The 16309-nt window shown below is 39.6% G+C and overlaps 1 protein-coding gene across 2 annotated transcripts in view; it reads right to left on the reverse strand.

Annotated features, from left to right (window-relative positions):
* Positions 1-16309, reverse strand: part of RASGRF2 (Ras protein specific guanine nucleotide releasing factor 2) — a 227838-nt gene that overhangs the window by 16744 nt on the left and 194785 nt on the right. For both annotated transcript variants that reach the window (XM_082836364.1, XM_082836363.1), the window contains exon 19: positions 12867-12979. In XM_082836364.1, coding sequence (XP_082692490.1) covers positions 12867-12979 — 113 coding nt within the window. The remainder of the gene's footprint in view (positions 1-12866; positions 12980-16309) is intronic.

A 16309-nucleotide genomic window follows, 5' to 3' on the forward strand; every position in this document is an offset into this window, starting at 1 on the left:
AGGTGGGTGCTGGTTCCAGAGTGACAGTGATACTTTCAAGTCCAAGAGAAGTTCAGGGTCCAGGAAAATTAACCTGATTATATAACTTGCCATCTGGACCAAACACTTCAAGTGTCCTAAAATGAAGGCATAATCACATATTAAAAGTATTAAAATATTTAAACAGTGCCCAACCATGTAGCCTGTCTGCTGGAAGACACTAGTTTTAAAAAGCAACAATGATGTGATGTTCTATTGTGTTCTGAGTTGATAAAAACAAAACTATCACCCTCGAAAATACAAAATCAACTGAGGAGGGTAATTGTATGCTCATTACATGCCAGGCATGTGCTAACCATCTGACACACACTCTCTCCTATATCATAAAAAATCCCTATAAAGTAAGCATTATTATCTCCATTTTATAGATGAGGAAACAAAAGCTCAAAGAAATGGACTAACTGGCCCAGGGTTCGGTCCAGTTTGCTTTCCTGTTGCTCTTGCTTGTCATGAGCAGGCTTATGAAAGGCACTACTTCAAAGGTTCAGCATAGAACACACACCAGAAAAGGTCAATTCCTTTTCCTCGATCTTCCTTCTCTCTAACAAAAGTTCTTGGCTGTTTACCCGGGAGCAGAATCCTTCTAGATCACAGGAATGGCAATTCTCTTGTCTGCAATTAGCCGTATCATTTGTGAGAAGAAAAAGTCACCATATGCTAAAGGGAAGATTAAGGTGAGGAAAAAATAAGTAAACATAACTCTTTCTCCAAAGACTGTTACATCACACTTAAGGGTTAGACACAGGGGAAAAGTGACTCTTTCCCAAAGCGCATGTCATCCTTTCTACGGTAGCCTGTGTTCTTGGAGAGAGATCAGTGGCCTTATAACTATGTGTACCCATGGAAAAGATCCTTTTTATGAGGCTGGGCAATATTCTTAGCTTGGAAAGAAATGGTCCAGAAGTTATTTCGCTTCTATCAAATGTTTCTCTCCTCAACGATCTTACGCTAATGTTCCAAGATACATCTGGTCCCATTCAGTTACCTCACATTTCTCTCTTCAAAAGAGTCTGCCCTGTAAATCAAAATAAATGCTATCTCTTTCGAAAATGTCCCCTTAGAACAAAAGTTCTTAATCCTAGAGTATCACTAAATAATCTCTAGAGGTCCACAAACTTTTAAAAATGATACGCAAATGTTTGCATATATTCATATGTTCATTTTTCTGAGAGGAGACTGCTTCCATCATATTCTTTTGGGGAATCCATGACCCCCAACAAGGTTAAAAATAACTATAGAAATGTATACTCTGCCATAAAATGGCATGTGACATTCTGTAAAATACAAAAGATTTTCAGTATTATTATTAAGGAACCAGCTCCAGAATTTGATGCCCACCCATGAAGTCATTAGTGATGTCAAGTCGAATTCTTTTTTCTTTTTTTTTTATGCTTATAGTTACAGTTTTATTATAAAGGATATAACTCGGGAACAGCCAAGTAAAAGGAAGAGATGCATAGGGCAAGTCGAATTCTTAAGGTAGATGTGACCCGAGGAAATAGCTCAGAACAACATAGAGATGTGTTTAATAAATGAGGATGATCCAGCTGTCAAAAAAACACTTTGCACCAAAATTAAAAGTGATTAGAAAGTAAAAAACGAAATTCATGACTAATTATCTTTGAAGGCCTTTTCAAGCCAGGAAAGGAGGTGAACAAAATCCACCTAGTAAGAGAGGTAGGCCCCTGACTCCAAGTAAGAGTAGGAGCCAGACGTCATTTTGGTGTAAAAGTTCTAATGGGTCTGAACAAAATAAATGCTACGCCTAAACACCGACATGTCAAATATTCTTGACCTGTAACGTGTAAACATCCACAGTGAGTACCTTAGCTGGATGTATCAAGTACCTTAGCTTGATACAATCGCCTGGATTTCCTTTGATTCTGGTCAACTGATTCGATTAAACCAAGCAAAACATTTATCCTGGCCTGTTCATTTGAATACCTGGTTTATTGTATGAAGCACTTTGAAGAAAGTAGTTTTTCTTCTACAAAAAAAAAGGAGTCTAATGCTGCTTGGGGCTGTGGAGGTTTGTGGGTCCCCTTTTCATGACTGAACCCACTCCAGTTGACCATCCAAGAAGTCAATCATTGTTTCTTTTCATTCTATGGCATGTTAGTTGTCTACATTAAACACTATACTGCATAGATTCAGAAGCCAGCTGGTCAGACAACGTTGGAGGGTCGTGGTATTTTAGGAATATAAAAATCTTGAGCAGAGGTTTTTATTCACAAACAGGGCCACAAACTACCTATGCTAATTAAACTTCTTCAGCATAAAGTAATCCCTGTGACACTGTGTAAGGAGGGGATGATTCATCATAGAAAGCTTTCACTTTACTGCATTAATGTATTATGTGTTTACATATATGTGTCATGTTTATATCTCACTGTTATATGACTTGAATGCATCTAAATCTTTAACATCGGGACTATTTTTTTTTTTTAACCACTCACAATCCTAACTTGTATTCGAAGGGAGGTGTGTTCAGAAACGTTCCCTTCAGATGTGAAGGCCTCTCTAACCCTGGTCCAGTTCCAACAGAGGATGGATTTGCTTCTAGTCTTCTGACTACCTTAGAGTTTGATGAATACTCCAGGATCCTGGGTTTTCCCCACATGTATCACTCATTATGATCAATTTAATATTTATGCACTTATAATGCAATACCAGATTAAAAACTTGAAACGGGATTATGCAAATTCTATAACTAGAAAATTTCCCCTTCAAGTGTAGAAATCATGTAGTCTTAAAAACAGAGGCAAGAGCAACTGGCCTCTGTCCTCGAATGGGTCTCTTGCTTGCTACTGTGACGGGCTGGCCTGGGCCCATGGCATGGCCTGCCTCAGACTCTTCTCCTCCCCACCTTGTGAATGGTTTAATCTCATGTTTCTTCTGGGACCTGCCAGACCACCTCTTCCTTCCCATGCTTTCTGAAGCATGACTTTCCTTCCTGCTGGGCTTACTGGAGCCCATTGCTACGTATGCTCTGGTACTATTTTTTTTAAAAAAAGGCAGATGTCCATGAATGCATGGAAATGTTTAATACTAAATTCTCTTGGTTTCAGCTGAAAATAATTCCCTGTTTGTTTTCAAATTAAGAAATGAACTAACAGGAAAATCTTTATAATTTTCAGGTTGTTAAATAATCCTTTTTATTTCTGTTTCTTTCTCATATACCCCATGATTTCTTTTTTTTTTCATGAAGAGATTTCATGAATGATAACATTCCTTCAGTTGATGGTTCTGTCTAGGTCTTACTTCCTACTCTACTTTCTAATCATTTTGACATGATTTTTAAAAATACACATTTCATACATATAAACATAAGTATCGGATATGTAAAGTTATCAAACCCCCTAAAAACTAATACACGATTTATTCCTCCTATAATCACAGTCTCATGTGCTGGGATAGGGACCCTCATACATAGTGCAAGTGGAATGAATTACTTGGTTGGAGAAATTCAATCAAATATCAGTTGTCTTCTTGTACCAGGGGGTATTTTTTGTTTGTTTTGTTTTGTTTTCCACAAATCTATTCACTGGCTTGTTGGGAAGATAAGTTAGTGCCCCAGGGACTCAGCTGATTCAAACTGTGACTCAGGGTCTGGCTGTCTGCTCAGCTGATGGGCTGGTGACCCCACCGGTATCTGTCAGCTTTAGTTGACATGTTCAGGGCTAAACAAAGCCTTGGTTTTGTTTTGGCTTCATGGGAAGAAAGATGGTGAGAGATGGGAGAATAGGTGGGATAGTGTAACATCTATTCCCTGCTTGGCTCTGCAGGTGGCTTTCGAATTCTTACGGTGGAACCAGGTAAGATGTGAAAAGAGCTGTTTTCACGAGAGAGAGACTCTGGGTTGAGTGAGGCTGCTCTGGGACCCAGGTGGCGCAGGGACAGGGCAGGTGGCATCTTTCTCAGCTTTTTGATAAGGAAATGGTGGCTTCACAAGACTGCCAGGCAGCATTCTCCACAGAAACGGTGCTGGCACTGAAAGGTCTCTCCCTCAAGTAGCCTCAGGGCGGTGAGCTTGAATAAAGACGCTGAGGCAGGAAAATGACTGGGTTCATTCCTGAGCACATATTTCTTGAGACTTTCAGAATACTTGGAAGACTCTGCAAGGGACTAGAATTCTGGGTGGGCAGCTAAGGGGCACCCCACCAGTGGAATTGCTTTTTGATTTGTTTTTTATTTCTTTTTTTTCTTTTACAATATAGCAGTAAGTGGGTTATGACTATGGGGGTTTCTTTGGTAAGAATTTTATTGAGATATAATTCATACACCAAACAATCCACCCATTTAAAGTGTGTATATATATATATATATATATATAAAAATATATATATATATATATTTTTACTATTTTAATACTGGAGTATAATTGCTTCACAATACCGTGTTAGTTTCTGTTGCACAACAAAGTGAATCAGCCATATGCATACACATGTCCCCATATCCCCTCCCTCTTGAGCCTCCCTCCCACCCTCCCTATCCCATCCCTCTAGGTCATCGCAAAACACCGAGCTGATCTCCCTGTGCTATGCTGCTGCTTCCCACCAGCCAACTATTTTACATTTGGTAGTGTATATATGTCGACACTAGTCTCACTTCGCCCCAGCTTCGCCCTCCCACCCCATGTCCTCAAGTCTATTCTCTATGTCTACCTCTTTATTCTCGCTCTGCAACTAGGTTCATCAGAACCTTTTTTTTTTTTTTTAGATTCCATATATATGCGTTAGCATACGGTATTTGTTTTTCTCTTTGTGACTTACTTCACTCAGTATGACAGACTCTAGGTCCATCCACCTCACTACAAATAACTCAATTTTGTTTCTTTTTATGGCTGATTAATATTCCATTGTATATATGTGTCACATCTTCTTTATTCATTCATCTGTCAATGGATATTTAGGTTGCTTCCATGTCCTGGCTATTGTAAATAGAGCTGCAATGAACATTGTGGGACATGTCTCTTTGAATTATGGTTTTCTCAGGGTATATGCCCAGTAGTGGGATTCCTGGGTCATATGGTAGTTCTATTTTTAGTTTTTAAAGGAAGCTCCATACTGTTTTCCATAGTGGTTATATCAATTTACATTCCCACCAACAGTGCAGGAGGGTTCCCTTTTCACCACTCCCTTTCCAGCATTTATTGTTTCTAGCTTTTTTGATAATGTCCATTCTGACCGGTGTGAGGTGATACCTCATTGTAGTTCTGATTTGCATTTCTCTAATAATTAGTGATGTTGAACATCTTTTCATGTGCCTCTTGCCCATCTGTATGTCTTCCTTGGTGAAATGTCTATTTAGGTCTTCTGCCCATTTATTAACTGGATTGTTTGCTTTTTTGATATTGAGCTCCATGAGCTGTTTGTATATTTTGGAGATTAATCCTTTGTCTGTTGTTTCATTTGCAAATATTTTCTCCCATTCTGAGGGCTGTTTTTTTGATGGTTTCCTTTGCTGTGCAAAAGCTTTTAAGTTTAGTTAAGTCCCATTTGTTTATTTTTGTTTTTATTTCTGTTATTCTAGGAGGTGGGTCAAAAAAGATCTTGCTGTGATTTATGTCAAAGAGTGTTTTTTCTGTTTTCCTCTAAAGTTTTATAGTGTCTGGTCTTACATTTAAGTCTTTAATCCATATGGAGTTTAGTTTTGTGTATGGTGTTAGGTAGTATTCTAATTTCATTCTCTTACATGTAGCTGTCCAGTTTTCCCAGCACTACTTATTGAAGAGGCTGCCTTTTCTCCATTGTATGGTCTTGCCTCCTTTGTTGTAAATTAGGTGCCCACATGTGAGTGGGTTTATCTCTGGGCATTCTATCCTGTACCACTGATTCTATATTTATGTTTTTGTGCCAGTACCATGCTGTCTTGATTACTGTAGCTTTGTGGTATAGTTTGAAGTTGGGGAGCCTGATTCCTCCAACTCTGTTTTTCTTTCTCAAGATTGCTTTGGCTATTCAGGGTCTTTTGTGTTTCCATACAAATTGTAAGATTTTTTGTTCTAATTCTGTGAAGAATGCCATTGGTAGTTTGATAGGGATTGCATTGAATCTGTAGATTGCTTTGGGTAGTATAGTCATTTTCACAATATTGATTCTTCCAATCCAAGAACATGGTATGTTTCTCCATCTGCTTATGTAATCTTTGACTTCTTTCATCAGTGTTTTATAGTTTTCTGAGTACAAGTCTTTCGACTCCTTAGGCTGGTTTATTCCTAGGTATTTTATTCTTTTTTTTTTTTTTTTTGCGTTATGCAGGCCTCTCACTGTTGTGGCCTCTCTCGCTGTGGAGCACAGGCTCCGGATGCTCAGGCTGTGGCCATGGCTCACGGGTCCAGCCGCTCTGTGGCATATAGGATCTTCCTGGACTGGGGCACGAACCCGCATCCCCTGCATCGGCAGGCAGACTCTCAACCACTGCGCCACCAGGGAAGCCTGGTATTTTATTCTTTTTGTTGCAATGGTAAATGAGAGTGTTTCCTTAATTTCTCTTTCTGATTTTTAATTGTTGGCGTATAGGAATGCCAGAGATTTCTGTGCATTAATTTTGTATCCTGCAACCTTACCATATTCATTGATTAGTTCTAGTAGTTTTCGAGTGGCATCTTTAGGATTTTCTATGTATAGTATCATGTCATTGGCAAACAGTGACAGTTTTACTTCTTCTTTTCCGATTTGTATTCCTTTTATTTCTTTTTCTTCTCTGATTGCTGTGGCTAGGACTTTCAAAACTATGTTGAATAAGACTGGCGAGAGTGGACATCCTTGTCTTGTTCCTGATCTTAGAGGAAATGCTTTCAGTTTTTCACCATTGAGTATGATGCTTGCTGTGGGTCTGTCATATATGGCCTTTATTATGTTGCGGTAGGCTCCCTCTATGCCCATTTTCTGCAGTTTTTATCATAAATCGGTGTTGAATTTTGTCAGAAGCTTTTTCTGCATCTACTGAGATGATCATATGGTTTTTATTCCTTAATTTGTTAATGTGGTGTATCACATTGATTGATTTGCATATACTGAAGAATCCTTGCATCCCTGGGATAAATCTTACTTGATCATGGTGTATGATCCTTTTAATGTGTTGTTGGATTCTGTTTGCTAGTGTTGTTGGATTCTGTTTGCTAGTATTTTGTTCAGGATTCTTGCATCTATGTTCATCAGTGATACTGGTCTATAATTTTCTTTTTTTGTGATATCTTTTTCTGGTTTTGGTATCAGGGTGATGGTGGCTTCATAGAATGAATTTGGGAGTATTTCTCCCTCTGCAATTTTTTGGAAGAGTTTGAGAAGGATGGGTGTTAGCTCTTTTCTAAATGTTTGATAGAATTTGCCTGTGAAGCCATCTGGTCCTGGACTTCTGTTTGTTGGGAGTTTTTTTTTTTTTTTTTTTTTTGCGGTATGAGGGCCTCTCATTGTTGTGGCCTCTCCTGTTGCAGAGCACAGTCTCCGGACGCGCAGGCTCAGCGGCCATGGCTCACGGGCCTAGCCGCTCCACAACATGTGGGATCTTCCCGGACCGGGGCACGAACCCGTGTCGCCTGCATCGGCAGGCGGACTCTCCACCACTGCGCCACCAGGGAAGCCCTGTTGGAAGAGTTTTAATTATGGCTTCAATTTTATTACTTGAGATAGGTCTGTTTATATTTTCTAATTCTTCCTGGTTCAGTCTTGGAAAATTGTGCCTATCCAAGAATTTGTCCATTTCTTCATGGTTGTCCATTTTATTGGCATATAGTTGGTTTGTAGTTGTCTCTTATAAACCTTTGTATTTCTGCAGTGTCAGTTGTGATTTCTCCTTTTTCATTTCCAACCTTATTGATTTGCATCCTCTCCCTTTTTTTCTTGATGAGTCTGGCTAAGGGTTTATCAATTTTGTTTATCTTCTCAAAGAACCAGCTTTTAGTTTTATTGATCTTTGTTGTTTTCTTTGTTTCTATTTCATTTATTTCTGCTCTGATCTTTATGATTTCTTTCTTTCTACTGACTTTGGATTTTCTTTGTTCCTTTCTCTAGTTGTTTTAAGTGTAGGGTTAGATTGTTTGAGATTTTTCTTGAGGTGAGATTGAATTGCTATAAACTTCCCTCTTAGAACTGTTTTTGCTGCATCTCATAGGTTTTGGGTCGTTGTGTTTTTGTTGTCATTTGTTTCTATGTATTTTTTTATTTCTTCTTTGATTTCTTCAGTGATCTCTTGGTTATTTAGTAGCACACTGTTTAGCCTCCATGTATTTGTGTTTTCTACAGGCTTTTTTCCTGTAATTGATTTCCAATCCCACAGCATTGTGGTCAGAAAATATGCTTGATATGATTTCAATTTTCTTAAGTGTACTGAGGTTGATTTGTCCCAAGATGTGATCTATCCTGGAGAATGTTCTGTGGCACTTGAGAAGAAAGTGTATTCTGCCACTTTTGGGTGGAATGTTCTATAAATATCAATTATATCTATCTGTTTTATTGTGTCATTTAAAGTTTGTGTTTCCTTATCTATTTTCTGTTTGGATGATCTGTCCATTGGTGTAAGTGGGGTGTTAAAGTCTCCTACTATTATTGTGTTACTGTCAATTTCTCCTTTCATGGTTGTTAGCATTTGCCTTAGGTATTTAGGTGCTCCTATGTTGGGTGCATAAACATTTATAATTGTTATATCTTCTTCTTGGATTGATCCTTTGATCATTATGTAGTGTCCCTCCTTATCTCTTGTAGCAGTCTTTATTTTAAAGTCTATTTTATCTGATACAAGTATTGCTACTCCAGCTTTCTGTTGATTTCCATTTGCATGGAATTTCTTTTTCCATCCCTTCACTTTCAGTCTGTATGTGTCCCTAGGTCTGAAGTGGGTCTCTTGTAGACAGCATATATGTGGGTCTTGTTTCTGTATCCATTCAGCCATTTGTGTCTTTTGGTTGGGGCATTTAATCCATTCACATGCAAGGTTATTATCGATATGTATGTTCCCATTATCATTTTCTTAATTGTTTTGGGTTTGTTTTTGTGAGTCTTTTTCTTCTCTTGTGTTTCCCATTTAGAGAAGTTTCTTTAGCATTTGTTGTAAAGCTGGTTTGGTGGTGCTGAATTCTCTTAGTTTTTGCTTGTCTGAAAAGCTTTTGACTTCTCCATTGAATCTGAATGAGATCCTTGCTGGGTAATCTTGGTTGTAGCTTTTTTTGTTTCATCACTTTAAGTATATCCTGCCACTGCCTACTGGCCTGCAGAGTTTCCACTGAAAAATCAGCTGATAACCTTATGGGGATTCCTTTGTATGTTATTTTTTGTTTTTCCCTTGCTGCTTTTAATATTTTTTCTTTGAATTTAATTTTTGTTAGTTTGATTAATATGTGTCTTGGTGTGTTATTCCTAGGGTTTATCCTGTATGGGACTCTCTGTGCCTCCTGGACTTGGGTGACTATTTCCTTTCCCATGTTAGGGAAGTTTTCAACTATAATCTCTTCAAGTATCTTCTCAGACCCCCTTTTTTTCTCTCTTCTTCTTCTGGGACCCCTATAATTTGAATGTTGGTGTGTTTAGTGTTGTCCCAGAGGTCTCTGAGATTGTCTTCAATTCTTTTCATTCTTTTTTCTTTATCCTGCTCCTTGGCAGTTATTTCCACCATTTTGTCTTCCAGCTCACTTATTCGTTCTTCTGCCTCAGTTATTCTGTTATTGATTCCTTCTAGTCTGTTTTTCATTTCAGTTATTATGTTGTTCATCTCCGTTTGTTTGTTCTGTAGTTCTTCTAGATCTTTGTTAAACATTTCTTGCATTTTCTCAAACTGTGCTTCCATTCTAATTCTGAAATTCTGGATCAATTTTACTATCATTACTCTGAATTCTTTTTCAGGTAGATTGCCTGTTTCCTCTTCATTTATTTGGTCTTGTAGGTTTTTACTTTACTCCTTCATCTGTGACATATTTTTTTGCTGTCTCTTTTTTTCTTTTTTTTATGAGTTGGCTTGTGTTCCTGTCTTACTGATTGTTTGGCCTGAGGCTTCCAACACTGGAGTTTGTAGGCTCTTGGGTAGAGCTGGGCCTTAGTGCTGAGATGAGGACCTCCGTGAGACCTCACTCCGATGAATAGTCCCTGGGGTCTGAGGTTCTCTGTTAGTCCAGTGGTTTGGACTCGGATTAAAGTATATATTTGAATGATTTTTAAATTGCATTCACTTGTTTATTTATTTAATATTGTTGTGCAATATTAAATTAGTTTTTTGTAACTGAAGTGTAGTTGATTTACAATATTGTGTTAGTTTCAGGAGTATAGCATAGTGATTCAATATTTTTCCAGATTATAATCCATTATAGGTTTTTATCATGTTTTTTATCATGTTATTATCATGTTTTTTCTATAGACAAGGTAATGAAGCCTAAGGAAAGTTGAGTTTGACAAAGATGTAGCCTGGTTTTACTTGGGCTGTATTGGCTTGATGGCAGAAACTATTTTTCCCAAGAGCTACTGTCAGTGCTTTCTAATAATAATAATAACAACGCCTGTAGCAGTAATATGAGTACTAATTATGTTTCAGGCATTGTGTTAGCCTCTTTACACATATTATATCATGTGATTTTCACAACAACCCAGTGAGGAAGGTATTGATAGCTCCACTTTATAAACGAGGAAAATGAGGTTGAGATTGATTAAGAAACTTGACAGCTATTAGTGGCTGAGCGAAGATTTAAACCTGTGACATCCTGCAAAAGTTAGAATCAGACTCTGCTAGGTGTTACACCCCCAGGCTGTACCATCTACTACAATTTCCATTCCTTATCAGTCTTACACTTCTAATTCTCAGGTCACTTACTCAGCAAAAATAATTTGTACATCTTAAGCCTGATGAATAATAAGGACCTGAGATGGTAAGTAATCTTCATCTGAAGTAGTAGTGCCAATCAGCTGAGTTCTGAGCTCACCTGCGGGTGCAGGAAGAAAGTGCTCAGGATTGATTGGTGATATCTGGCATGGGTGCTGTGATGGGACAGGCAACATGAGGGCCTCAAACTGGCCAATCCTGACAGTCTTTCCCAGTCTGAGCCCCACCCCACTCCCATTTCCCTGCCAGCTATTTAGTCAAACGTCCCTAGGGGCACACACTTTCAGAAACTAGCTTTTAATTATCAATGTTTTAAATACAAGGAGGATAATCAACTGTTCACATGGAGAAAAGAGGAACAGCAATCACTCACAGATATGACCACTCATCCACCGATATCAGGCTTTATCTGAAGATGTATTTCGAATTTTAAAATCTGAAAATAAACATAGTAACTGAGCCCCTAAGCTCACTTAGATGTTTCATAGGATAGAAAAAGTGACAAAGGCTCTTAATAGTTTCCTAGGGTTGCCCTAAACAAGTACAACAAACTACGTGGCTTGAAACAATAGAAATTCATTGTCTCAGAGTTCTAGAGGCTTGAAGTCCAAAGTCAAGGTGTCCACAGGGCCATGCTCTCTCTGAAACCTGGAGAGGAATCCCTCCTTGCCTTTCCCCAGCTTTTGGTGGTTTGCCAGCCAATGCTTGGCATTCCTTGGCTAGCAGCTGCATCACTCCAATCTCTGCTCCATCTTCACATGGCCTTCTCTCTGTGTCTCCCTCTGTCTTCCCACGGGCATCTTCTTATAAGGACACCACTCATATTGGATTAGGTGCCTGCCTGCCTCCAGTATGACCTCATCTTAACTAAGTACATCTGCAATAGCCCTATTTCCACATAAGGTCATATTCTCAGGTACTGAGGGTTAGGACCTCAACATACTTTTGAGGGGGACACAATTCAACCCATAATAGCCCACAGACCAAAGAAGGATCTGGCTATGGGATCTTGAGCTAATGGGACTAAGAATGACTTGTAGTCCAATTGCCAAAATGTTACAGACCAGAATCTTGCATTGCTGCATCAGGGAGGGGCCTCCAAAGGCATGGTGGATTGAGCTAAATTGGACTCCCTTCTACACACAAACGTTGTGGATAACGAAGAAACAACAATAGAGTTGAGCATAGAAGAAAGGAAGGGGTCTTTCCAGAGGTTGCGAATGAAGAGGGAAGTAGAAATCAGAACGGTGAAGGAGTACCAGGCCCTGGCAGATAGGGGCTGGGCTTTCCACCCCGTGTAGGGACAGACATATAGTGAGGTGGAAAGCTGTAACTGAAATGTCCATACAGAGACATGGATGGCTGCCCTCTTCATGTAAAGTGGACTGGAAAAAATCCACCCATCTGTTCGAGAAGCTATAAGAAAGTTTGTTACACCAAGCTTGGATGCTTGGTGTAATGACAGACACAAGCAGCCTCTGGTGGGAAACCTGAAGTACAAGACTTTGTCAAACTGAAGTGTGGGGTCCAAATTTATACAACCTACCTGATGTGGAAATCTCCACCTAAGAAGCTGACAGTAAAATTGGTCCAGGACCAGTGAAACAAGCTGAAGAAAACGCATAGCTGCTCTATGACGGCACATCCACAAGCCAGGTGCACAAGACTCCCACAGAAACACTACAACCCTGCTCATAAACATGAACTTGTAATAGACACTTAGAACCCACATGAGAAAAAAACACCTCTGCAATGCCTGCTGGACCTGCAGGAGAGCATCTTCAGGCTTTTGGTTCTACAGTAAACCACCACCTGCCCACACAAACAGGAGCGATTGTACTGCACACAAGTTATGTCACCCAGTCTAAAGTCTTCCCGAGGCAGCTTTCCCAGTGAGGACAGAATCCCTGCTGCCCCTCAGGAGTCTAATATACATCCTTCTGGTTTGACAGGATCTTATTTTCTATGAACACAGCACAAATCAACCAGTGTGATTAATAGGCACCTACAATTGCCTTTACCTCAGGATATTCGCTGTGGCTTTCCGTTCTTGGGGAAGAAGATCTGGGTCTCGCAAAACTTCTTCTAGCAAGTTTAGAACGTTCATCTTTAGTTCGTTGTTGAGTTCGAAATCCTATAAAATGAAATGGATCTTTTTAAATTTTAGTTTTGAAGGGTTTAGCTCCATGACACCATTCCTCGTGACAAATTTATGGAAATTAAAATGTATGGGCCCTAGACCCTTCCCCCTCCAGAGATTCTGACTTAATTGGTTTGGGATGGGGCCCTGCCGCTAGGCTCCCTGGGGGATAGGAATTCCTCAAAGAGACATGTGTGCCCCTTAGCCTGGAACACTGCCTCCCCCCAGGTTTATTTCTATTCATCTCTCAGCTCTAGGAGGTGATATACTTTCTCCCAGGAGCCTTCTTAAGTTGACCCAGTGGGACAAAGAGCTTTTCCTTGGTGTTCCTATGGTACAACCTATCATAACTTACTGTACTATAAGGGCTGATTTAATTGTCTGGTTTCCCATTGGTCCATGAGTAAGATCAGTAACTGGGGCATAACAATAGCTAAAGAAAAGATTTTTGCAAGAATAAAATCTGTCATTTGGGCAGTGACTTGAATGAAGAACTTCAGTACAGGTATGCTAAAGAATAAATGATACACACCAATGGGGCTGTGACAAACAAACACAGGAGTGAGATTGAAAGGGTACCCACCCAGCAAAGTTGGTACCATATGAACGCCAAAATGATTAATGAGAGTAATAAGTAATAGGCACCTGAATCAAAACCACCTGCAAGTCACTACTGATGCCCACAAACAAATACATAAATAGAGAAATACATAAAGAGGGTGGAAGAGAAAACTATTCTTTACAGTGGACTTCCAATAAATGCAAAGGAATATAAGAGTTAGAAAATCACCATTTTTGACCAAAGCAGTAATAACGGATCAGGTAACGATCATGAATAGATGCTGCAATTTATGGAGAAACAGAATTAATAGTGTCAGAGTACTCCTCCCACAATGCAACCATTAGAGATTATTTATTATTTACAAAGGAAGAATCTGACAGATGCCACCTGAACCAAGTGATCAGAGTTGCCACCACCCGTAATGGAGCAAACCAACATCATGGACCCACTAAGGTAATGTTCCGTGAAGAATCATCACTTAGTATTTTTGCCCTAAATGCGTAATCTCGCACCTGCATTGTGAGGAAGCACTGGCCTGCACACTCCAAAAATGTTAATGTCATCAAAGAGAAACTGAGAAACTGGTCCAGTTTAAAGGACACCAAAGGGACCAGAGCTAAATGCAGCAGGTGAGCCTGGATTAGATCCTGGATCGAGGGGGAACTGCTACACAGGGCATTACTGGGACAACTAGCAAAAACTGAGTCAGAACTATGTACTAGTTGAGAGCATCCTATCCATGTTAAATGGTCCTGAATTTGATCATTTTGCTGGGGCTGTTTCAGAGCAGGTCCTTGTTCTTTGTTGGGTTGAGGGGAGGAGAGAGAGAATGTGAGAGAGAAAAGGAGAGGGAGGGGGAACACTCATGTGGTAAACATGTGAACTATTAGTGATTCCAGATGTGTATCCGTGCACTTTGTTTAATTCTGACATTTTCTCTTGATTTGAAAATTTTCAAAGCAAAAAGTTAATAAAAAGGTGAAGTTGTAGTTCTTTTGTTACATGCATTCTCATAAAATACCAACAGCATACTGGCAGCATCCTGGGATTGTCAGGTATTCAGAGGTGAACTGAATGCCGCCATGACTTGCTTTCAAGATCTGACTCTGACAGACTATCTTGGTACATGCAGGCATGAGGGTTTATCTTTCCTCTTATATAAAGTTACCCATTATAAGTACATTTTAACTTTAGGAAAAGTAATTTTGAAGCACTGACATTCTGAATTCTTTTAAATGATTAGAGAGAATATTGCTAATTGCAATGGATCCAATAAAAAGAAAACAGCATACTTTTACTATATTTAGTAAATTAGGAACATAAAGTCCATACTTTCACAAATTGTAGACAATGCAAAAGTCTCACTTAACTTGAATATCTGTGAGCCTCAGGATGGTGAACAGTGTCATTCATTTTCTCAATATTTCACTTTCACTGTTTGACAATCAGTACCATTTCTTCGAGAACAGGAGACACTAGGGCCCCAGGCAACACCTTCAGTTGATATGTTTTCCTAAAATTTCACCTACTTATTGTCCAAGAGCTTCTTGGCATTGCTTTTCTTTTAAAATGTATGCGAGGAGGAGAGAGTCATACCTTGCTGCTGCTCTTTTCCTTTGTCTGTCCCCACCCCCCCAGTTTCAAAGGTAATGGGAACGATGTTTATAAACAGTTAATGATCTCACCTACTTCAATCTTCATGCACTACCAAAGGATTTCTCAGCCACCAAGAGTCTTTGCTTAATGGATATTTGATATCTATTATTGAGATGACTGAATCCTGTTGCTATGTTGAATCTCTCAATGATGCAAATAATCTGATTATCATAAATGGATTAGTGTGAAGGACATCAAGCCAGTGTTTGGACCTTGTTGGGGGCTAATTAGTGGTTTAATCAACAAGCATCCCGAAGCACCATACTGTGCCCGAACCTGGGCTCAACAAGAGGAATGCTTCTGAGACCCCAGGAAGGCAAATTCTGTGAAAGGTCTTGTTAAAGAAAACAGAATGTAATTTGATTATTCTGAGCTCTGGGAAGACTAGCCTAAGAGAGACCTTTGAAAACTTGGTGAAATCTGCCCAGACACTATCTGAAGCACAACAAATGGTTACAGGTGAATGCTCGCTTTGCTGAGGATGCAGCTAATATGAAGTAGATTAGCTAATGATGGCTGAGTATGAAATGTAAGAATTCTCACTCATAGTTTTCCTTTACACTTGCACAGGCTTTTATCAGGTTCAAAGTGACCTTCTGTATATGATTTCAGCTCTTCCTCAGCCGACCCAGGGGCAGGTAAGGCGGGAACCAAGATCCAATTTCACACCCGGGTGGCTGAGGCTGACAGAATGTGATCACGTGGGGCGAGATGAGGCACACAAGGACGGGGCTGCGCGGGGACAAGAGCACAGATCTTCCACCTTACTTCCACCCGCGCTTTGCTGTCACGTGCCCACAAATCACCGCAGATTCCGGTGCAGCAGGTCTGGAATGGGGACTGACTCTAATTTTCTAACGAGCTCCTGGGTTTTGCTGGTCACACTTTGAGTAACAAAACTTTGCCATTAAAAACAATTCATGCAAAAAACAACTCCTCAAAAACTGATAACAATCTGAACCCTGTGATGTACAACCTAGAACGTAAATTTTTCTTTCTTCACCAGTGCATGTAAAATCCAGAATTGGCCATTCAAAAATCCCTGTTTAAAAGCATAGTACCTACTACTCAATGAAAAGAAATCTGAATCAGCTAAAAGGCACTTG

The sequence above is a fragment of the Leucopleurus acutus genome (assembly GCF_964270905.1).
Source record: "Leucopleurus acutus genome assembly, chromosome: 3".
Taxonomy (NCBI): domain Eukaryota; kingdom Metazoa; phylum Chordata; class Mammalia; order Artiodactyla; family Delphinidae; genus Leucopleurus; species Leucopleurus acutus.